A 23,115-nucleotide genomic window follows, 5' to 3' on the forward strand; every position below is an offset into this window, starting at 1 on the left:
TGATGTGTTTTAAGCTTTCATTCAGTGAGAGAAGTGCATAGGAGGGTGAGGGCCCTGTCTGTAGGAGAGAGGGAAATCTGGTTCATACCGAGCACCAGGAGCCAGCCCTGTGGGGGAGCTTGCAGGCCAGGAAGCATGGGGCGGGGCCCCGAAGGCCACACGCCCTGGAGGCACTGGGCAGCGCGGGCCCACACTGGCAAAAGGCCAAAAAAAGAAAACGGGCTGGGCCCACCATGTCCCAGGCCTTTAATCCACTTTCAAAGGGGAGTGGTTGGCAGGTGGGCACACAGGTGTGATCAGGTCGGGGCCTAAGGTCACACAGTGGCGTGGTGCAGGCGTGGTCTTCCAGCTCAGAAACCTGATCAGTTTTTTTTAAAAAAAGATTTATTTGTTTATTTATTTGAAAGTCAGAGTTACACAGAGAGAGGAGAGGGAGAGAGAGAGAGAGAGAGAGAGAGAGAGAGAGAGGTCTTCCATCCGATGGTTCACTCCCCAATTGGCCGCAATGGCTGGAGCTGTGTCAGTCCTCAGGCAGGAGCCAGGAGCTTCTTCCAGGTCTTCCACACAGGTGCAGGGGCCCAAGGACTTGGGCCATCTTCCACTGCTTTCCCAGGCCATAGCAGAGAGCTGGATTGGAAGAGGAGCAGCCGGGACTAGAACCGGCACCCATGTGGGATGCCGGCGCTTCAGGCCGGGGCGTTACCCTGCTGCGCCACAGTGCAGGCCCCCTGATGGGTTTTATCCTGTGTGCCTGCCTACATCATTAGGACTGGGGATCCACGTCCCATGCCTCCTGGACGCTCTGTAGCCGAGGTTCAGGCGGAGAGTCAGTTAGCTGGCGTCCACGTGACTCAGAGACTGCAGGGCGGGGTGGTGGCTCCTCTCCTGTCCTCCCCGCACAGCAGCCAGGCTGGGATTGCCAGATTAAACACCGCATGCCTGGCTACACTTGAGGAATAAATATTTAAATATATTATATGTAATACTTGGCACGCAGTCACGTTGAAAACAAATTCTAATTCAGTTTTTATTGGGAGTCCTTGTTTCCCCAACTCTGCTTTCTGGATCTGGGCATCCTAGCCAGGGCAGAAGCGTCCAGCCAGGCGCAAGGTGGATCTGAGCTTGGGGCTCTGGGCCCCCGATCACGAGGTCTGTTCTGCTTACTGCCTCGGGACTTCCCGCTCCTCGACTGCGGTCAGAGCTGGGTGCACGGGGGCCTGCTTTCTGGAGCTGTCGCCAGCTCGCTGAGTCCCAGGGAACTCTGCCAGCTCCAGCCCCTGCCCAGGCCCAGTGAGGAGCTCAGGGAAGGCGTCTGAGGTTGCCTGAGTGGAGATTTGCAGGAAGGAGCCCAGGGGTGATGACCTGGGAAAGGACATTTCAAAGAGAGGTGGACGTGAACTTGGTGCCTCTGAGGAAAAGAAACAGTGTGGCTGCGTGTGGGGGAAGGGAGCGGTCTCCACTGAAGGCGGCGTCCAACATTTCAAAGTCAGAAGCCCTGAGCCACGTTTTGGGTCACCCCAGGGGGCAGTAGGGGTCCTCTCCTTTCCCACCCTCCCCCCAAGCTGCAGACAGAGCGAGCTCGCAGGCCTCCAGGGCAGGGGCTGCAGCAGCGAAGGCGGAGGGGCCATCTGCGTGTCTGCCCGCCCGGACCATGGGCAAGGCCTCTGGGATCAACTGCTTCTTTCTTTCTTTCTTTCTTTCTTTCTTTCTTTCTTTCTTTCTTTCTTTCTTTCTTTCTTTCTTTCTTTCTTTCTTTCTTTCTTTCTTTTCTTTCTTAAGATTTATTTTATTTGAAAGAGAGAGTTACAGAGAGAGAGGGAGAGATACAGAGACCTTCCATCCGCTGGTTCACTCCCCAAATGGCTGCAATGGCTGGAGCTGGGCCAGGCCCAAGCCAGGAGCCAGGAGCTTCTTCTGGGTCTCCCACATGGGTGCAGGGGCCCAAGCACTTGGGCCGTCCTGTGCTGCTTTTCCAGGTGCATTAGCAGGGAGCTGGATCAGAAGTGGAGCAGCCGGGACTAGAACCGGTGGCTCCTCATCAGCTCTTTCCAATGGGCTGGTAGGAGCCATGAGCCCGAGAGTCGAGTTTCCATGAGGCTAATGTTCAGGTGTCTCCCTTGCTCAAAGCACCCCCAATGCCTTCCCCACTGTAAGCTTGCCCCTGGGCACGCTGCTGGGTGTTGCATCCACTCGTTCACTGAAACAGAATGTTACAGAGGCTAGTGACAGCCACACGCTAAAATTTTATTTGAGAGGCAAGGCGACTGATCGGGACCGACACCCCTTACTGGAGTGTGGCCCCCAACAGTGAGTTACGCAGCTCTTTATAGAATTCGTCCACTAGGGCTCACAATTTTGAAATTTCTTGTCACACAGTTACCAGACCTGGGATATAGTTGTAAGATAAACATGGTGAGGCACATTTCTTTAATCTCAGACAGAACACTGGGCTGGGCCTTTTCCCGGTTCTTGGAATTTGCCCCACGCAGTTTCACAAGATAGCCATTAGCAAGCAAGCAAACAAGACTGATCTTTACAGAGTGGGAAATCATCCGGTTAGCTCTTAGCCACACTTACTCCATTTTGATTTCAACTCTACACTGGGGTGTGTGTGTCTCTCCTTAGCAGTGTTGCAGGATCTTGGAGGGAGGAGGTGCCCACGGCCCCCTGGGGACCGCAAGGCCTGCCCTGTGACCCAGGAGCTCAGCACTCACTCGGGGAGGGGGCAGCCCCACCCAGCAGGACTCCTCTCCTGGCCCAGACCCACAACCCAAACAACGGGAAATGGCTCCGTTCCACCTTCAGTTCACAAGGCATTTGCTGCCCGCCGTTCACCTGTTAGCAAGCTAAGGCAGCTGGTTCTTCCTTGGAAACTTCCACGAGCTTCCTGGGGCTGCAAGACACCCTAGCGCGACCCCTGGCCTGCAGGGTTCACACCTGGTCCCTCTGAGAGCAGGGACCCAGCTGTGTTTGCCCCACGGGAAGGTGCGCCCAGGGCCAGAGCCACCTGGTGTGTCTCGCCGTAGGCTTCTGTCCTCGGAGGGGGTGCTGTGTCCCAGGGCCTGTGGGACACCCATCCGAGGGCCTTGGAGGAGCAGCTGTCCCACGCCCTGTGCATCTGCAACAGGGGCCGGGAGGCAGGTGGGGAAGGAGCTGGGTTTCTCTCCGGAGGGGAGGGGACTCATTTCTCTCCTCCTCCTAGGCCCTTGGCGAGTCTGGTCTGGCCCAGCATCCGACAGGAAAGAACCTTTTGTTCTGAGCTTGTAGGAAGTCTGCGCAGCATTTCCTGGATGGGGGTCCGGGCCGGGCTGCCGGGGGTGGGGGTGGGGCTGGCTCCCAGCCTAGCGCTGCCCTTAGCACTTGGGACAGGGGAGGCTGCGGACGACAAGGCCCAGGCCTCCACGAGAGGCTGGTGGGATACTTCCCCTTGGCGGGCCTGCCTGTGTGTGCGCTTCGCAGGCCGGGCCTCCCGACTTGGGAAAATGCGGGCAAAAAATCCGCTCACCACCTTGTGTGCGCGTGCGGTGTGGGGGCTGGAGCCAAGGGAAGGGGCTGGTCCCGGCCCTGTCGGTGCAGTGACACCTCCCGCCGCGGGGCGGGGACACGAGGGCGCCTTTTCAAGGCTCGCGGGCCGCGGTGCTGAGCCAGGCCGGGCCGCGTCTGACACCTGGCGGCCTGCGGAGCTCGGAGCGGGAAGACGAGGACAGCGTGGAGCCGGAGAACCAGGAAGCCCGGAGGCGAGGCCAGGGAGGGGCGCCCGCACCTCGCTCCCGACTTCGTCCCCCAGGCTCGGACCACCCCGGTGCGCCCCTCGCTTCGCCCGCGGCTACGCAGTCGGGCCCCTCAGGTCACCCGAACTCAGGTCCAGAGGCTGGGGTCCTGGTGGCCCCGCACCGCAGCCCCGCACCGGGCAGCTGGGTTCGGGCGCTGCACCTGAGGACCCACCGGCACCCTCGGTCCCTGGCACGTGCGGGGCAGCCTGGGGAGCGCCTCCTGGGGGAGCGCGTCGTGGGCACTTCCGGCCGCGGACACGCTCCCCCGCGGCCCGCCCGCCGCCGGTCGCCATGGCGACGCCGTCGCGCCGAGGCCCGCGCGCCGGCTGGGAGGCTGGCGCGGCCCGCGGAACCGGCAGAGCGGCCGGGGCGCGGCGCGGCGACGCTCGCAGGCCGGGCAGCGGCGGCGCGGCGGGACGAGGTAGGCGGCGCGGGCGGCGCGGTGGGAGCAGAGCCCCAGCGCCGAGGGGAGGCGGCCCCGGGACGGGCGGGGGGCGGGGGCGAGGCGCCCAGGTGTGCGGGGAACGGCGGGCCCGGCCGGGCCGGACCAGGCCTTCCTCTTCCTGCACCTGCCCTGCACCTGTCCCAGCGTCGCGCCCGCTTCCTGGCTCTGCCGAGTCCCCGCGGAGTGAGCGTGCGGGCTGCTGGCGACCCCAAGTTTAAACCCCTGGGCCCGCAGCCATGTTGTAGGACGAGGTAGGGTGGAGGTGGCTCAGCCAAGCCCCGGCCACGACTGTGCTTCCTTCGGAAACCTGAAACCTGGCCGCCAACGCCGCAGGGTCGTGGGTGGACACGTCCCAGGCCCGAGGGGAGGCGCCTTCGTGTTCTGCTCCACACCCCAGCCTCTCGGCGTCGGCGCAGGGGGTTTCTAGCCGAGGAAAGCCCTGCTCCTCGGTTGGCCTCGGGGGCCCTGGACGCCGGGTACAGCCGGCGGGGAACTGCACTGAGCGGGCACCTGCTGCTGCCCAGGGCGCGGGCCCCCTCCCCTCCCTGCCTGGCACGGCCGCGGAGGAGCCGTGGGGCCCCGGGGTCCCGGGCGCGCCTTCGGAGACCCCTGCCTGGGCTTTGCTGCCTCTGATTGTCCCCCTCTTTCTCGAACCTTCCACGGTGGCAGCCTTTGAGAATTTTCTAAGACTTATGAAATGAAGCTCCATCTTCCGTCGCCCGGATCCTGCTTGTTTTTATAGCAAGTGAAGCAAAAACAGAAAGCAGGGTTTTGCCCACCTCGGCTGAATGCCTTGCTTAGGGGAGAAACTGGATCGAGGCAGGGAAACACCGGGCAGCCCCAGCCCCTAGTAGGGGGAGCCTCCTGCGGCCCGCGGTGGACCCCCTCCTCGGCAGCTGGGTCAGCGTCTTGCGGGGGGAGCAGCAGGAAACATCAGCGGCTGCCCCAGCCTGGGGTCCCTGGGCTCTGCTCTCTGACCGGCGCGGACTCGAGCTGCTGCAGATTCAAGGCAGGGCACCCTGCATCCTGCAGCCCCCAGAGTGCCTGCCCTGCGCCGGAGCGGGAGTGGGGATTTGTTGGAGGCGGTGGGACTGTCGCAGCCCCCTTGCAAAGTTCGTCTCTTCTGATTTAAGCCCAGGGCGTCCTCCCACTGTGACGGAGAAACCTTGGGCTTGGGGCTTTCTTCCTGGCGGCCAGCTCAGCGCTTGCTTTGCCTTTGTCATCCCAGCGAGGGCATTCTGGGGAAACTGAGCCACTTCCCCCTCACGCGCAAAGACCCGACCCAGTCCCCGCCCTCACCGAAATCTTTTCTAACTTAATTAAAAGCCTGCTGCTGATGTAGAAGCCCCGGGCCAAGCCAGGCCGTCGGAGCGCCCTCTGCGCCCCGGGCTGCCCATCGAGCGCAGTGTCTGGTCCCCACTAACGAGATTTGGCCCGGTTGCCTTTTTAATAAGACAGTGGGCACAGGGAGGGGGAGTGCTGCCCTGCGCAGGTTTCGCCCTGCGGGCAGCTGTGTCCCTGTTTAATTACATTAAATGGAGACTGACTGCAGGTGGGGGTGGGGCCAGTGGCTGTCACAGCCTCAGCCTGAGGGTCAGAAGCTGCGGGAGTTCTGTCCCCCCCCCCCCCCCCCCCCGTGCTCTCAGGAGGGGAGGGGCCACAGGTCTCAGAGGTCACAGGTCACGGGTCACGGGTCCCACGTCTCAGGGTGGAGAAGGGCTGATTCCAGGCGCTGGAAGCTGTTGCCTGCAGGTCTGCTCTGGGCACAGAGGCCTGGGGCTGGCCACCCACTTAGGAGGGAGGGTGCACACTGGGAGCGCGAGCCCAGGGTCTGGAGAGCGTAGACGCTCCTTGAAGTGATGGGGTGGGTGCCGGCAGCTCGGGCTGCCGGTTGGATGAACCGGAAGGGGAATGGTGGGGGAGGCCTCTGGCCAACCAGGTCTTTCAGTGCGGCCTCCGGGCCTCCGCGAAGCACAGCCTCTCCCTGCTGCGCCTCTTTTCTCAGTCTGGATTTCCACACTTAGAACCCCCTGGGGGCTGAGCGGGCCTGCCGGGGCACAGGACTCTTCACCTTCAAGTCAGAAGGGGACCCCGCAGTACCGAAGCTCCTGCCGGACCTCAGTTTTCCTCCCAGTGAGCCGGAGGGCTTGCAAGCGTAGGCGTTTGGCAGGTAAGACGCTGCCTGGGACCCACGCCCGCATCTGCGTGGGATCGAGTCCCCCCTCTTCCAATCCAGGTTCCGGTTGGTGCGCACCGTGGGCGGCAGGGGGTGGCTCAAGTACTTGGATCTCAGCCTCGCGCGTGGGAGATCTGGATAGATTTCTGGGCTCTTGCCTTTGCCCTGCCCCGGCCCTGGCCGTTTCGGGGACTGGGGAGTGAACCAGCAGATGGAAGATCTGGGTCTGTTTCTCTCTGTCAGCCTTCCAAATAAAATGAATACATATTAAAAAAAAAAAAAAAGAAAATTCCTCAGCCCCTCACTGCCTGGAGCCCTCTCTGTCTCTGCTGCCCACCGTGGCCTGCCCCTTTCTCCTGGCAGAGCAAGCCGGGTAGGGGCGGTCGCAGGAGGGCAGCACGTGAGGGTCAGCTTGCCCAGGGCCCTTGGTCTGAGCGGCTCCCCCCACGCCCATGGCCTCAGGTCCTTTGCTCCAGCCTGGGGGTCTAGCACGGGGTCTGAGAGCGCGCGAAGTCACAAACCTAGCAGGCAACGGGCCCTGGAGTGCCCAGGGCGTGCCGCCTGCAGTGGGGGTGCTCTCTTCACTGTGTGTGGTGTGGACAGTGCTGCGTTCTTACCCCTTCCCAGCTGCAGGCCCCCCACAGCCGGCACCGAGCCTCGCGGCGAGCCCTGGGGCCTGTTTGACAGCTGCTGGTGGCTGGCAGTCTGGGGCCTGTCGCCAGCTCTCGGAGGTCGTCTTTCCTTACCCGTCGACTCGGGGCAAGTTTCCTGTGGTTCTCCCAGGGCCGTTCCGAGGGTTCGGTGACAGTGCGTGGTGCCCAGGGCTCCCAGCTCTGGGGTCCCCACCCAAGACCCAGCATGGGTCTCACCCTGCCATGGCAGCACCAGGGCGCCGGCTTCCTGCAGGACTCAGGGTGTCCATTCTGGGGCAGGGTTGTCGCTGTGAGCAGACCCCCTGATTTCTGGCGGTGGGGGGACATTCCTTGCTGCCCTGTGCTCCCAGCCCTGCCCTTTGTATCCTAGTGGCATAAAGGGGTTGTGACAGGTGCAGCAGCCTCGGGTGATGTTCCTCCTAATTTGGAGCTAATCAGATTGTGACTGCACTCTGGGGACAGACAGATCCAATAAAGGAGGCAGGGGCCCGGGAGGGAGGACGGCGTGGCTCCCTGTAGGAGAGTGGGGCGAGCTGTTAGGTACGTGGCTTCCGGGGGGAGTGGGGCTCTCCCGGCCTACGAGGAGCTCACAGGGGCTTGCAGAGACTGAGCCGGAAGAGGGGAGAAGCCGTGCTGGTGCGAGGACAGCGCTGAACGGTGTGTCCTTGTGGGGCCTGGGGTGGCTGGGGGAGGAGGGGACAGTGCCAGCAGGTCGCCTGTGTCCAGCGGACAGGGGCAGAACCCAGTGGGGCTGCAGGTGGAAGCAGAGCTGGGGCCGTGCTCTGCAGGCCTTGGGGAGCTGTGTCTGTTCCTGGCTTGCTGGGCAGATTAAGGAGGGGGGAGCTACAGGCCTGGCTTGGGGGTGGCACGGAGATGCTGGAGAGGGAAATGGTGGGGAGCCGGGCGGGCACAGGATGACGGTCACCCTGGGAGCCTGTCCAGTTTTGTGTGGGTTCGCCTGGCTGTGCCTGGCGCCCGTCCAGGGAGAGTGGCCTGGCAGCCCTGTAGTGTCCTGGGCGGGAAACCCGTGTCCTGAGTCCCGCAGGAAGCCAGCGCCCTGGTGCTGTTTGCACCCCTTGCCCCACTCCACGCCAGGGTGAGACCCTTGCTGGGGGTGCATCAGGAGGGTGGGCACCCTGCAGCTGGATTTGGGGGAGGACAGAACTGGCCCTAGAGGTGACAAATAAGGACAAAAGCAAGAGTTCCAGAAACAAGGGTTCACTGTTTGCCAGGGCTACTGGAAACCCGAACCCTGGGGGCGTGGCCTGGGCTGTTCTGGAAGATTGAGGGAAGGTACCTGCATCTGCCAGAGGCCCCCCCCCCCCCCCCCCGGGTGTTTGGGCCGAGCGGGAGGGCCGTTTATTTGGTGAACAGCTGGAAGCTGGAACCTGGGACTCGTTCAGAGACGGAGCAGCTGCGCGGGCAGTGGGTGGCGTTGCCCGGTGATGAGGTTGGCTAAGAGAAGCGAGTGTGATAGACCTTATGCTAAGGGGCAGGTCAGAGAAGCTATGATCCCGTTTCTGTAGAACAATGTGTGTTTCTGGGGAAAAAGGTATGTAAGGATATAAACCGGATGTTGGCGACTCCTAAGTGGTTTTTTTTGGCGTATCTGTATTACTACTGCCGGGAGGGTGTGTTGTTTACACTGTGCCCGCGCCTGAGTCAGTGCCGGTGTCACAGCTGCCACAGAGTCTGTGCCGGCTGCTGCTGGTGGCAGCGCCCTTCTGTGGGCACAGGGCACTGCCAGCACCCCAGTAAAGGGAGAGGCGGCCAGAGCCAGCCCCATCTCCTCCCATCCCAGCCGCCCCGGGGCCAGGCCAGGGCAGGGTCTGGAGAACCGGCAGGCAGGGCCAAGAGTCGGGGGTGGCAGGGCAGGGTCTGGAGAACCGGCAGGCAGGGCCAAGAGTCGGGGGCGGGGGGGGGGTCCCCTGAGCAGGGCTCACTTGCTCTTGCCCGCAGGGTCCCCATGTCTGCAGCTGTTGGTCCCCGCCTCTGCTCGGTACCTGCAGAGAAAGTGGATCTGGGCGCCTGCGGGGCCCGCACAGGGGGCTTCCGCTGGCGGGGTGCAGGATCTCCATTTCTCACCCCAGGGCCTTTGCTCATGTCCGTGTAATTCACGCAGGAGCTCCTCTGGGGTCGAGTGCGGTGCAGGGGGGGGGGGCTTTTGACAGAGCCGGAGTGGGAGGGGCGTGGCTTTGGCATGGGGTGTGGGGTCGAGGGGGGGACGCAGCTCCTGGAGGCCTGGGCTGCGCCTCTGAGCCCTGCGTCTTTCCCACAGCAGCTGCCTCAGCATGGACGGCGTGGCACCTGCCCCTGGCGCGCTGCCCTACTACGTGGCCCTCTCCCAGCTGCTGGGCCTAACCGTGGTGGCCATGACAGGCGCTTGGCTGGGCGTGTACCGAGGTGGCATCGCCTGGGAGAGCGCCCTGCAGTTTAACGTGCACCCCTTGTGCATGGTCATAGGCCTGGTCTTCCTGCAGGGAGACGGTGAGTGCTGAGGCTGGTGGGCGTCGCTAGCAGGGGCAGTTTGCAGGGCAAACCTGAGATTCCAGAAAATGCAGAGAAGGAAGCTGGCCTAGAGCCTGGGAGACAGAATCCGAATCAGCCCTGAGGTTGGTGGGTGGCAGCTGCTGTCCAGAGCAGAGCGCCAGGGCCGGGCCACGAGCTGCAGCCTCCTCTTCAGGGCGGGGATGCAATGGAGGGGGGGGGGGGAGTGTGCGTTGACCGTGGACTTGGTGGTGCTGGGCCACCTCTCTCTGGGGTGGGAGCAAGGCAGTGCTTGGCCCCCCCTGCCCCCAGGCCAGGGAGTGGGGAGCTGGATCTGTAGCCAGTGGACTTCCTCCGGGAGGTGGTCCTGGTGACAGCAGAATCATCAGGGGTCTTCCCCAGGCCACCTGGCCCTGCCCCGGGGAAGCCGGACCCTGTGAGGGGGGAGGAGGGGAGGGGCACGGAGCATGCGCCCTGAAAGCAGCAACGCTCTCATCTGGCTTCCAAATGGGGAGGAGCAACCCAGCTACACGGTGAATCAGAATTCGTGTTCACTGCACGGTGGACCCCAGACCTGGCCGCCAGTCCACAGGACACCTGCTGAGAGGGCAGGGCGGCCAGAGTGGCCGGGACTGCAGCTTTGAGGCGGCAGGGCTGGGTCTAAGACTCCCACTCCCAGCTCACTGGGTTGGGGGAGGGAGGCGGGTGAGGCCCCCACCGCCCGCGGAGCTGCCAGGGCCCCAGGGAGCCTCGTTTTCCCTCCCGATTCCCGGCTCGGTGCACCCTCACTCAGCTGCCCCCCCCCCCCCCCGCACGAGCCTCTGCCCTGCTGGTGGCCGGAAGGCCCGGGGCCGGTCTCGCGCTGACACCCCCTCTCCCACTCCCCCAGCCCTGCTGGTTCACCGCGTCTTCAGGAAGGAGACCAAACGCACAACCAAGGTGGTGCACGGGCTGCTGCACGTCTTCGCCTTCGTCATAGCGCTCGTGGGTGAGTTCCTGGGCCCAGCCTGCCCTCCCCCACCTGCGGGACACGCTGCACCCCTGCCCCTGCCCTCAGCTGCCCTCACACGTCCCAGCCAGGGACACCGGGTGCTGGCACCGCAGAGCTGGAGCTCAGCCTAGCAGGTTTCCCGGGGGTCACCCCAGCCGGCCCCTCTCCACGGCCAGCCTTGTGCCCACGTGGCCTGGTCTCTGGTCCAGGCTTGGTGGCCGTGTTTGACTACCACAAGAAGAAGGGCTACGCGGACCTGTACAGCCTGCACAGCTGGTGTGGCCTGCTGGTCTTTGTCCTTTACCTGCTGCAGGTGAGTCCCTCCGGCCCTCGGAGGGTGGGAGGAGGGGCCAGGCCGCCGCTGCACGGGGGCGCACATGTTCATTCAGAGGCGGAAACGGGGGCCCAGATCCCAGGCGCCCTCCTGGCTGACCCAGCTCCAGTGTTTGGCCACGTGCCCACCTGCCCGAGTGTGCCAGTGCGAGGGACCGAGCCGCGGCTCCCGCGCTGGGGGCCTGCTGGCAGCTGAGGCAAGAGGTAGCGCGTGGGGCCGCGGCCTCCTGCCTCCAGCGCGGCCTCTCTCCTGCCAGTGGCTCGTGGGCTTCAGCTTCTTCCTGTTCCCTGGAGCTTCGTTTTCCCTGCGGAGCCGATACCGCCCTCAGCACGTCTTCTTCGGCGCCGCCATCTTCCTCCTGTCCGTGGGCACAGCCCTGCTGGGCCTGAAGGAGGCGCTGCTGTTTAAACTCGGGTGAGTGTGGGGCGGCGGGAGGGGGGGCTGGGTTAAGGCCAGGCCTGGCCTCACCGGGAGCCCCCCCCTGGCGCTGCCTCTGTCCCGCCCCGCAGGGCCCAGTACAGTGCGTTCCAGCCGGAGGGCGTGCTGGCCAACGCGCTGGGGCTGCTGCTGGCCTGCTTCGGCGCGCTGGTGCTCTACATCCTGACGCGCGCCGACTGGAAGCGGCCTGCGCAGGCCGAGGAGCAAGCCCTGTCCATGGACTTCAAGACGCTGACGGAGGGAGACAGCCCCAGCTCCCAGTGATGCCCGCCGGTGCGGGGTGCGGGGTGCGGGGTGCGGGGGAGGGGGGGGAGGGGTCGGGGGCGGCTGTGCCTGCTTTCATGCTGATTTCTCGGGTTCGGCTTCCTCTGCTTTGCCTTCCCTGCTGCTGCTGTAGACAGGGCGGGTAGTCATGTGCGGCCCTGGGCCAGGTCCGCTCTGCGCAGACGCTCTGGGGAGGCCGTGGTCGCAGAAGCACAGAGCCCCGGGCAGGGGACAGCGACTCCACCCCAGGGCCCCGGGGCCAGGCCTGGAGGGGCCCTGCTGCCGTTGAATTCGGAGCAGCGGGCCCTCTGGCCCGAGGAGCACTGGGACGATGGGCCCAGTGCTTGGCAGTGCAGCCAGTGATATTATGTGTAAAATATGCTCTGTTTAGAGAAGGGTCCCCAGGCGAGGGGAGGCGCCGGCCGGGAGGCAGGCTCAGGCCCTCCTCCTCTTTAACCCGCAAGCCCCGGGATGGTTTCGCAGGGAGAGGAGCGGAAGTGTTGGCTCTAGAGCAGCTTCCAGCCTGCAGAGGAGGGCGGCTGCCCGGGGCCGTGTGCCGCAGCTCCCCCTGCCGGCCGCGCTCCCGCACAGCTCCGCCCAGGAGTCCCGCACAGGCTGGCGCGGGCCCCGCAGGCCGGGCAGGCTCGGGCCGCAAACCTCGTTCTTCTAGCCGCGGGCAGGGCCGCCGCCGCCGCCGCCGCCTCTTGCCGCTGCTGGAGCTCCTCTCGCTTCTGCTCTGCCCATCAGGCCCCCTGCGCCCCTCGGGGCCCACCTCCGTGTGACCTTGGAGGCGGCTCTCTGCGCCCTGTCGCCGTGTGTGCCCAGGCCGGGTGGCGGCGTCGCGCTGAGGCGCCACGCTGGCCTTGCCGGGCCTGGCCCGTGCTCTCCTGTCCCCGCGCTCCCGGCGCGCGCCGTGTGAGGCAGGCGCGGTTTCCTGAAGAACTTAATACAGCTTCCAGACCGACTCTTGTCTCAGTGGGTGCCCCTTCCTCCCCCCCGGTGCTGGCCGCCTGAGTGCTCACTGCTCCTGTCACCGGCCCTGCGTCGGTGGCTGCCCGGCTCCCCGTCCCCTCGGCCCAGCGGGGCGGTGGTGTAACCGGACGTGCGCTGGCCTGGTGGGCGGTGCACGTGTGGCGGACGCCGCCTTCACCCGCAGGTGCCGTCCCGCCCCAGGGTGCTGCACAGAGACCCGGAAGCGTGCCCGGCGTCAGGAGCCAGAGAAGGCTCCGGACAGAGCCGTGGGGGCTGGGCGGGCCCGCGCCGGGTCCTGTGACACGCCTCAGATGCGCTTCGGACCTCGGCACCTTCTGCGCCTGTGCCCTGTCACTGCTCCCGCCTTCGGGTACCGCGGAGCGACGGGCGTGCTGGCATGTGCTGCAGCGTCGGGGTGGAGCCGAGTGCCCTCCCTCAGGCCGGGCCAGTTCTCCGCGGTCAAGGCTTCTGTGTGGGGCCTCGCGTGCTGTGGAGCATGCGCTTCCCCGGGCTCCACGCGCGTCCCGGGCTGATTTGTTGTCAGGGAGACTGACCTTGGCAGTGAGCCGGGCCCTTGCGGGCCTTTGCGCCTCTGGCTCTCAGGGTGTCTTGGTGAAGAGCCACGTGGCCCTGGACGCTGGAGGGTGAGGGCCTCCGGTCCAGGCTTCACCTCCTCCGTGAGTTACAAGTTCCGTGGCCGGGGGAACTCACCCCTGCCCAGCGGCCGTCTCCTTGGAGCAGCGCCGCCCCGGCCCCCGGCCCGATGCGCAAGCTCCTCTCCTCGCCGTCCGGGTCGCGGGCTCTTCTCAGCCCCCGCTGTGAGCAGGCTGCGTGTTTGCGTGCCGGGTGGGACGCTCTGCCTCCGGATGCGAGCAGGGTCACCCAGGATCTGGGGCTGCGGTTCCCATGGAGACCGCCGCGTCCCCGCAGGTCTGCGTGAGGAATGCGTGCGCACACGCCGAATCCCTGCCCCGGCGTCTGCCCCACGAGGCTGGGCCCTGAGCACTGTCTCTTCAGAGGGCCTGGCAGGCGCGACACCCTGGCAACCCACGCCCATCCTACTCCGGGGAGCAGAGCAGAGCAGAGCGGCGCGGTGGCTGGGGCGCCCGGAGCTCCGTCCGCTTCTGCTTTCACAGCTGCGAGAGGAGGCCCTGTGTCCCCGGCGGCTGCTGCGGCGGCGCGCAGGCGGGCAGGCGGGCAGGCCTGGCTGGGTGTGCGCCCGCCCGTGGCCTTAGGGAAGGCGAGAGGAGGCCGAGACCCGACCGAGGCGTGTCAGCTCGCTCCCGTGTGCATCAGCGAGGCCTTTTAGTCAGGCTCAGGGCAGAGTCCAAGAATTCCTTTCGCTGTGGACCGTGACCTTAATGCCCCACGCAGGAATCGTGAAAAGCTGAGGCGTTGCCGACCACTTGTCCATTTCTAATTTCTAGTGAAACTGCAGCGGTGCAGACGCGTGGTGCTCGGCCCCCGCAGGGACTCTCCCAGAGACCCCAGGCCTTGAAGGCCTCTCTGGGGTCCAGGCTGCCCAGCCTCGGGCAGCCACAGCAGGAACGTCCGGAGGAAGTGGCTGCCTTCCTCGCTTGTCCCTGAGGCAGACAAGGAGGTGGCCGTTGGGTGGGAAGCACGGGGTGCTCCGGGCTGCCTGCTTTGGAGACAGGCTCCCGCTTCAGGGAGCCCGCAAGCTGCGCATGGGTCTGCCCGGCGAGGCCTGCGCGTCCAGCCAGATTTCCAAAGGAAAAATAAAGCCGCTGGGCTCCCAGGGCCTCAGCCTGGGCCAGCTCAATGCCTGCTGCGGCAGTGAGGTGCCAAGCCCACCTGGAGCTGGCGGCCTTGGGATTTGGATTCCGTGACTGGACTGGGGTGCAGCTTCAGCTGTCGGATGAAGCAGGGAGCTGAGTGCTCCCAGGCCCAGCTGGAGAAAACCTCTGCTGGGGAGACGCCCACCGCACCCCCACCCCCTTTCCCAGTGACTGCAGTGCCCCAGCTGCCGCCCCGCCTCGTCCTCTCCCAGGTGCCCAACCCTGAGGGGCTGCTCAGTAACGGGACTGAGACACGGTGGGGGGTGGCAGCGAGCCGCCCCCCAAACACCCACTTCACTGAGCCTTTGGCCTTGGCCTTGACCTGCTGAGTTCTTTCTTGGACGGGCATCTCGGCACTGCGGCTCACGTGCGCGCTTTGGGAGCCAGAAGGAGGCAAGCACAGGAGGCCGTGTTCCAAGTGGTAACCCTTTATAAATAAGTACATTTGCTTTCATACATACAGGTCACTGTACAGGTGACGGCCTGCATACATGGCAGGGAAATGCATTCATTGAACTTTTCACATCTATCTCACACAGCTCACATGTACAGACAATACAACTGCTCAAGCAAGTACAGCAAAGGAAAGGGTCTTTCCTGGCAGGCAGGGGCCCAGGCGCCTCTGCTGGGGGCGTCCCCACTGCACGAGTTCACAACTGTGTGGCGGTCGATATATCAGGAGAGAACAAACATGCATTGGATAATATACTGTACAGAGGAAGTCCTTTCCATCCGAGTTATAGAAAACCTAAAGGAAAACGAAGTGCATTAAAGCTTTTTCCAGCAAGTGTCTTGAAAGGACAGCAAAGAGGAAGAATCAAAATCCTATTAGTACAAATCACTCTTTAATTGTAGACTGTACACGTCTGTACTAATTAAAATCAGCTTGGATTTGGAGGAGACAGAACAGAGACGAAGACGCTGTGCTAGATGGGGGGGGGGGGGAGGGCGGCTGTGCCTACGTGTGGACCTGCCCTGAGACTGGCAAGGAACTGGCCCCACTCAGCAGGCGTCAGCCAAGGGCGGGGTGGAGATGGGGGCTATGGAGGAACGCAACGGGAAGTTTAACTTGCAGGATTTCCAAAATGACCTTGAGTGAAGTGGAGATCTGGAGCCAGCATCTTTCTCGTCTATTTTTCTCCCATAAATTGATACACAGTAAGGCAGGTACATTCAAGTACTGAATTTTCCAGAATTAACTCTGGTCCTGGGGACCAAAGGGATGAGTCCCCCTAGCCAGATTTTCTGGTTAGTGATTAGCAAAAGAAAAATCCAGCCAGCAAGTGCTATAAGAACAAAGCAGCTAGGCCACTTCCTTTCCACAGAGTAGGTCTACTGGGGTGGGGGAGAGCAGGACAGCGCTGCCGGCCTGCATCCAGCTATGGCCCGGCAGCTCAGCCTAGTGTCGGACTCACAGAGTCAGCAGGAAGAAATAAGATGATGGGGTGAGGAGACATGGAAGTAACACTTGGTTTTTGGTGTCCAATTATGCATTCATTTGGTACTGACTTTCAAAGCTCTGACTGTGGCCATTACGTGGCCGCAAGGCATCAGACACCGGGAGGAAGGTCAGCGACACGTCAGCCCTTGAGTGGTCTGTGTTGTGAAAGCAGTGGATGAAGACCCAGTGATGATTCAAGTAGCTCTGCACAGTGGCTCCACCAGCCCCCTTGTGCTTGTGTCCAGGCCCCCAGCCAGCCACCTTTTCTTGGGAGCAGCCAGAGCTGAGTTCAAGGCATTGCATGGTGAAGGTTTCCATGACACGTCTTTGTAGGTAGCGCTTACCCCTAAGCCCTTTGTTCACTGTTGTTAGTCATGGTAGATGGTGGCTCTGGAATTCCTAGAGGAAAAGGAGAAAAAGCCACGTCTCCCACTGAGCACCAGCAGGGCAGCTCAGCCCTGGGCGCGCTGGCAGCAGCTGCCGCCCCTGCAGGTCGACTTCTTGAGAAGCGGGGGGCAGGGTGGGCAGCCCTGCTGAGCTCTGGAAGCCTCGACAGGAGCCTGGGCACAGGGGTGGGTGCATCCCACCCCCGGGGGGAGCCCGCCCCATTCTGCGGCAGCTTCAGTGATCTGGTTCTGTCCAAGGCATTTCTGCAGTAGAAAAATAACTATTTTTGAATCAGATACCCGACTGTGACACCTGTAGAGTTGTGAGTCTGAGGTGGAGAGGAACTGAGAAGAGAGGCGCTCCCGGGAAAGTCAGGGTCCTCTACGTAGCCATCCAGCCACCAGAGCAAGGCTGTGCGGGGAGGGCTCTGTAGTCAGCCTTCTCCCAGCCTCTGAAGAGCGTTTAAAGGGCTCGCTTGCCCCAGCTGGCACCGGTGCACGAAGACCCCTTCCAGGCCTTTGTTCCTGAACCTCTAAGCTTATGGGCCTGCCGGCTGCTCTGCGAGCAGCCCCACCAGGGAGATGCTGCCATCCTTGCTCCCAGACAAGGGTGGTGCAGAGCCACAGTGACACCTAGTGGTAAAGTACGGTGAAGCACAAGTGACGTCCACATACCCCACTGCATGTAATTAAAATCTAAGGAAAAATACTTATGGATATTAAAGTAGATACTGATTAACTTTTAATTTTTCTATTGGGTACATCTCTGGAATATAAAAATACCAATATTTAGAGAGGGGTTCACAAACTACTATACAATATAAGGATTGAGAATACTTTTCTCTAAGCTGTTCTGTTTACAATAATTTAGGAAAACTGCAGGATAATCCAGGTTTAACTAAATTGGCAAACTTGTACATCTGGACAACGACCTGGGATACTGTACAAGATTCTAACTCATGGAATTTTCCTGAGCCATCGCGTTTAAGTTAAACACATCTAAAAAGGGTCATGTTGGACAGAGACGAGAAGGGCTTGTGCTCTATTAACTTGGGACTTTAATAGTGCACGCCTGCCACCCGGCACAACAGCAGACACAAAATGGTCTCCATTTGTCCATGCCGAATTCTCATGTTACAAGATTTTCCCTTTACTTTGTAAATAAACATTACTTTTTAATTGTTAGTTGTGTGCCTTACTGATCCAGTAAATAAAGTGACCATGTCTCAGGAGTCCCTAAGAAAATTGCTGGAAAAGCACTTTAAAATCACTGTAAATATTTTTTGTATTTAAAAATTCTTAATCTTTTTGATGCTTATATACAACAGTTATTTCTTGTGCTATAAATGTTGTGATCCACTGCTTGATTTCTTCCTTTTCCTTGTGTTTTTTTTCTTGAAAAATACACTAAAAGACAAGAGCGATTCTGCTATTTTCTAATGAAGACACTACTCACACTTAAATATCCAGTATTTATCGGAGTTACAAATTCAAACAGTAAAGTGCACCCATTTATAGACATGATGTGATGCAGGTCCAGCAGTGGAGGAATTCTGGGCAAAGGGGACGTACAGGGTGGTGACAAACCTGCCAGCTGACAGTCTGTCACCTGTCTCCGTTTCAGGGTGATGCAATTGGGTTAAGTCAGACTTGCCAGTTTCATTTGAAAAGTCCCCCCTAGCTGAAGCCAGACAGTGACTCTGCAGGTGCTTGTTGCTGGGCAAGGGGCATTGCGAAGATACAGTACTAAGATCATTCCATGGCAGTGAAGTAGCAAAACAGGGCACAGGCATCTGCTTACGGGGGTTCCGTCTCCTGCCCCAACAAGCCCCGCACGGCATTTCCCAGTCACCACCACGGGTGCCCTGGTGATAGTCCTTCCCTCCTACAATGGCTACAGAAGAACTGATCCTGACTGTTGATAGTTTAGGCATTTCGTCCAATAGGGTAGAGCCCCTGCGTCTCTGGTCCAGGAAAATGGAAAGACCCTGGGGAGAAGTGGGATCAGTGGTCTGTCTGCGAAACCGCAGGACCTGTGCACCCACCTGAACAGGTGAGTGCAGGTGGTGTATGTGGCCTTCCAAAGAAGAAGGGGCCCTTTTCTAACAGACACCGAGAATAACAGCTCCTCAGTGAGCAGTGGTTACAGAGGGGTAAGCCGCAAAGACACTGAGAGCTGAAACTTGGCCGGAGAAGGGGCCCGGGCTGCTGAACTCCAGCTCTAGGCGGAGGCTACAGTGAGCAGTTCATCTTCGGGGGGGGGGGGGAGGAGAGCGAAGGGACAGAAGGAGGGGAGAGAGAACTGACGCCTGCCTGCTCTGGCCCAGTAGGACACAGTCCCTAAGCATCTGTGATAGAGGAAAAGAGCCTGGGTCCTGGGGGGCCCAGCTGTTTGCATTCAGCACAGCTGAGTCCAGGCCTGGGGGAGGCCAGGGAGAGGACGTGCCCACCTGCTGGGCAGAATCTAAATTAGTAAAGAGCTGTTTCTCAGCTCTGTGCTCCGCTGCCCAGTGACCCTTTCTGAGGACACTGTGGGTGTGATCACAGCTGGGTTATCAGGAAACCTCCCTCCCTTGGAGCCCTGTACTCACGGGAGCAGAATGACTCCTAGAACAGACAACTAATGCTCTTCCGTTTAGTTTGCTGGGTGAACGGTCGGACGTGCAGCCAGCGCCAGGCTGTGCTAAGGCTTTGGTTCAGTGTTCTCGACACCTGCTTCATAGTGCCTCAGTCCTCAAAGGTCAGGTTAATAAGGGACCACAGGATCTACAAGGTGCTCGGAAGTGCTGGCTCCCTCCCAGGGCTGGAAAGCAAACTGAAACAGGTCTTTGTTCACGCAGAAACACTTTGTGCAATGTCTTATATTCAAACAGCACTCCCCCCAGGACACTTCTAGACGCCATAGATCTTGAAATGGAAAAGACAACAACTGGCAGGGAGTGCGAGGGCGCTGGTGGAGGCCCTGGGAATCGAACAGTCCCCAGAGAAGCCGACTGGCTTCTGTTCCTCACTACTCCATGTCGGTTTAAGAAGAGGGCCAGGAGAAGACTCAGCTCCAGGCGAAGACCCACTAAGAACTGTTACACCAGCCAACCCTTGGGGAGTTTGCGCTTTATGGACTAGGGCGCCCTGTGATGGATCCGGATCTAAAAAGTTGGTTTCTCCATGACAGAGTTTCTACAGCCTTTCATTTAGAATCTGGAATAATCTTTTTGGTAATTTCTATTTATCTATTTATTCCCTTTACTATTCCTGGATAATCAGTAGCTTTTAGAGGATGACTGTTGACTAAATTTCTAAGGAATATGTCTCAATGAATTTTCAAGAAATATCCACAATTCTCATCTAGTTTCCTTGGCTCACTGAAATATTTAAAGGGCTGATTGTTTCTAAGTGTTCCTAAAATGCTTCTTGGAAAAATCAATGTAGTGATATTCCTAGTAATTGCATTGGGTTTTTCTTCCAAATTAACAGACATATTTCTTCCTTCTCTCCCTCTACTAGATTCTTTTTACTCCCATAAGGAGACCAGTAATAATTCAAATGGATGTTCTAGCCCTGGGGACTGCAGGAGCTGGCAGTCTGGGGGAGGAAACCGTGGCGGGAGGGTGCCGGGCCGGCTGTCTGGGTAACACTGGACAGGAATGCAAAGGCAGGGGGCATCACACTCTTACTTAGGTTCCTAGAAGAAAACAAACAAGGACATCTTATTGGGGAAAAAAAAAAAAAAAAGGAAAAAGACATTTACACAACAAGAACATCAGTGAAAGCGATTGTCTCCTGGAGAAAGCTGACAGTGTGTCTGATCTCCCTGGGTTAAAGCACACAGCACAGACATCTCCTCGTCGGCATCTGAAGAGAGGGAGAGAGCATGTGGCTGGGGCACAGACAAGAAAAACCAAAGTCCTGGCTCACTGAGGCCAGCTTCCCGGTCGGCTGCATGCAAAGGATTTCCGCACGTGGGCTGCCACCTCTGAACACCACACAGGAACTCCATGAGAAATTAAGCCAGAGAACTACCGTAAATGTGGAAACAAGCCTGAAAATGTGCAGTGAACACGTACGGGTCTCACTCCAACCCACGTCTTTTAAACATTAGACTCCACAAATGGTCTCTTTGGTTTGAGAGGGGACGTCTGCCCTTGCCGAGGGTCCCGGGACAACTGCCTGTACAGGTTGTCCTGGTATGCCTGAGCCACAGGTAGGGTCCGAGCCACCTTCACATCGGGATAGGAGGCGGCCTGGCTGACTCTCTCCAAGAGGTCTCCACGGGACCCGTTAGCCAGCATCCCATGGGGGTTGTAATAGTCGTCCTCCAGCAAATGGCCATTCTGTGCATTGTTGGTTTTGTTATAAAAGGCAATGTTGCTGATGGATGATGGGGGGCTGAAGGACTCAGGCTGAGGCAGGTTGCCTGGAGACGTGGGGCTGAGAACGGTGTCTACGGATGACACTGCCCAGGTCCGATTCTGCTGGTGAAGGTGGGGGTACTGTTGAGTCCGGGCTGTTTTATCTATGATCCCCATGAATGGTGTGGTCCTGGATCGGGTGGGCTCACTGGGGTAGCCTCCCTGAGTGGGAGACACTGGTGACAGCTCATCACATGACCTATCGTATGCCGGTTTCAGTGGGATCTCCATTTGCTGAATCGAGGAAGATGGTCGGAAGGTAGGAGTCAGGTTGGAGGTGGATGAGATGCTATTGCTGGAAGGAGAGAAGCGGAGGCCTACACTCTGCGAGTGCAGCAGTGGCCTGGGAGTCGGTGGGTGGGGTTTGATTTCACTGGGGTTGACACTAATAGGTCTTCTTATTAAATGCGACACATCAGGGGAACCTAGTTGGCTGGAGGAACGCTCCAGATCTAGTTTTGAGTGACAGACTGGATAATAGGACGCTGACTGGCTACGCCCGATCTGTGGTGTCTGGCTGTATCGCATGCCACCTCGATATGCGGAGGAAGGTCGCTGTGGAAGATCTTCTTTGGTCAACCCCCCATGCTGACAGATGGCGCCCGCGCTCAAGCTGGCCTGGACATGCTGCACTGGTCTCCCGTCCCCCACAATTCCTCCGATTGACCCTTGATAAACCAGCCGGCTCTGACTCACTCCTATGTCTCCTTGTGAAGACTGGTACTTACTAGCCATGGGATGGGCTACTTGCCCATAGGCGCCCGTTGGGATGACAGTGCTTGAGTGGACTGCTGAGCTGGGCTGGTTACTTCTCACAATCTGGGCCTTGGCAGGCTGGAGCCTGAGCCCCTGCTGGGGAACTGCCACAGGAAGCTGAGGCATCTGGTAGGGTCGCTGGGCCATTTTGGATAATGGAGACTTTGGTCTGCCAGGAAGCTGAGTAACGTTTGTTTCTTGCTGATAGCGCACAGGTGAACCAGACTGGGATCTGTAGACACTCATACTTTCAGCTGGGGGGCTGGCCCGATACTGAGGGCCTCTCCGAAGTGGGGAAGGGGGAGGACTTGGGTATTCTTTGCCCTGTCCCCCCACCGGAGGAGGGCTAAATCGGTAGGATCCAGCCTGATGAGCTGGGGAAGTATGTGGTGGACTAGGCCTGTAGTGAGAGTTCTGGTGAGTTGGAGAAAGAGCAGGTGAGGTGGGCTGATAGCCTTGTCTAGTCGGAGAGCCTACAGAACTACTGGACCGGAAGTCAAAAACCTGATGAGAGCCGAGAGGTGAGCTGGAGATGTAAGCAGCGTCCCGGTGGGCTGGAGAGGAGGGTGGGCTCTGGATTACTGGGAGCCCCTGGCTGGGCCGAGCCTCTGTCTGGAGGCCGATGGAGACATTTTCCACGTCCTGCTCCAGGTACTCCTCCTCCAGGATGTCTTGTACAGAGTACACATCCTCGTGCGGTGGTTCAGCTTCCGGTTCTTCTGGCAGCTGCTGCGGGGGCTGCTGTGGCGGGGGCGGCGGCGGGGGCTGCTGCGGCTGCTGCTGCAGCTGTCTACACTCCTCCTCCACTCTTAGCAGCAGCCTCTGGATCTCACGGTTGTTTGGACACAGCTTGATGGCCTCATTCAGGTCCTCTAAGGCTGCTGCAAACTGTCTGCTTGACAAAACGCAAACACAGGAGCTGGAGTTATTCTGAATCAACTGAATCACAAGAGCTGAGAACAAGGTCACTACTTCAGAAAGCCGTGCTGGCAGCTGTGGGAGTGTGTGTTTCGGTTTAATTAAGGAAGGAAACAAGCAGGCTGATGTTGGGGAGAGCCCCGCAGGGCTCCCTCTCAGCCTTCTTCCTTCTGGCCTCTCTGGGGTTAGTGGACCAAGTCCGCAGTGCGTTAGCCCAGCCAGGCCCTTCAGGAAGGTTCTCAGTGCCCCAATGCATACCAGGCAGTAAGAGGGTTGGCTGGGGTTGTCATTTACAGGGTCACTGTCAAGTAGCTTAGGAACACAGCTAACTACAGTATTTTGTAAAATTTTGCTTGTCCAGCAGGAGAATCTTTTTATATTCTTAACAGTTTGGTTCTAAATTTCAGGCCTATTCCATCCTAGGCCAGAACCCTGTCCTCTCCCTGCCCTCCCCCCAGCATTGCCGGCTCCAGTTCTCTACTGGGCAGGTGAAAGTTGCTGACAGGCAACTGGGGCCTGCAGTGGAGCTGATCCCAGGGAGATTCTCATTAACAAATGAAGAGATCAACTGTTAGAGAGATTCCAATCCTCTAACACCGCCTGAAAAGAGGCGACTGGCCTTGTGAGAGGAACAATCCAGAGGGAAGGAGAATCTGAGTGGAGCTATCAGAGAAACTCCCTTACCCCAGCTGGTTAAGGCTGTTAGCACTGTCACCATTGCCACTAGCTTTAACCTGGGCTTGATTTTCATGACCAGTTCTCCCCAGTGAACCCCAATTCTTTCCCATGCAGAGTTGAGGACAAGGTGGGATGCTGGGCAGGTGGCACAGAAGACAGTGGCATGGAAGACAATGTCACATCACCCGTCACCCAAAG

General features: G+C 59.9%; 2 protein-coding genes across 24 annotated transcripts in view; one reads left to right on the plus strand and one right to left on the minus strand.

Moving 5' to 3' along the window:
- The first annotated feature begins 3,631 nt into the window (after nucleotides 1–3,631).
- CYB561 (cytochrome b561) lies at nucleotides 3,632–19,895 on the plus strand. 5 transcript variants are annotated; one of them, XM_070060503.1, is made up of 8 exons: nucleotides 4,050–4,194; nucleotides 6,243–6,388; nucleotides 7,022–7,153; nucleotides 9,326–9,534; nucleotides 10,424–10,522; nucleotides 10,735–10,838; nucleotides 11,116–11,273; nucleotides 11,369–19,895. In XM_070060503.1, exons 4-8 carry the CDS (start codon nucleotides 9,339–9,341, stop codon nucleotides 11,559–11,561), a joined length of 750 nt encoding a protein of 249 aa, XP_069916604.1. In that variant the 5' UTR covers nucleotides 4,050–4,194; nucleotides 6,243–6,388; nucleotides 7,022–7,153; nucleotides 9,326–9,338; the 3' UTR covers nucleotides 11,562–19,895. The 5 variants fall into 5 exon arrangements, with proteins under 5 accessions (XP_051681073.1, XP_069916604.1, XP_051681074.1 ...); XM_051825113.2 differs by lacking the exons at nucleotides 4,050–4,194; nucleotides 7,022–7,153 and adding an exon at nucleotides 3,632–3,802; XM_051825114.2 differs by lacking the exon at nucleotides 7,022–7,153.
- The window catches only part of TANC2 (tetratricopeptide repeat, ankyrin repeat and coiled-coil containing 2), a 438,885-nt gene continuing 430,511 nt past the window's right edge, over nucleotides 14,742–23,115 (minus strand). For 12 of the 19 annotated variants that reach the window (XM_051825096.2, XM_051825093.2, XM_051825092.2 and 9 more), the window contains one exon: nucleotides 14,742–22,216. In XM_051825096.2, coding sequence (XP_051681056.1) covers nucleotides 20,245–22,216 — 1,972 coding nt within the window. In that variant the 3' untranslated portion in view covers nucleotides 14,742–20,244. The remainder of the gene's footprint in view (nucleotides 22,217–23,115) is intronic. The other 7 variants (XM_051825098.2, XM_051825097.2, XM_051825091.2 and 4 more) reach the window with 4 other exon arrangements.

Source organism: Oryctolagus cuniculus, chromosome 17 (assembly GCF_964237555.1).
Source record: "Oryctolagus cuniculus chromosome 17, mOryCun1.1, whole genome shotgun sequence".
Classification (NCBI taxonomy): Eukaryota; Metazoa; Chordata; class Mammalia; order Lagomorpha; family Leporidae; genus Oryctolagus; species Oryctolagus cuniculus.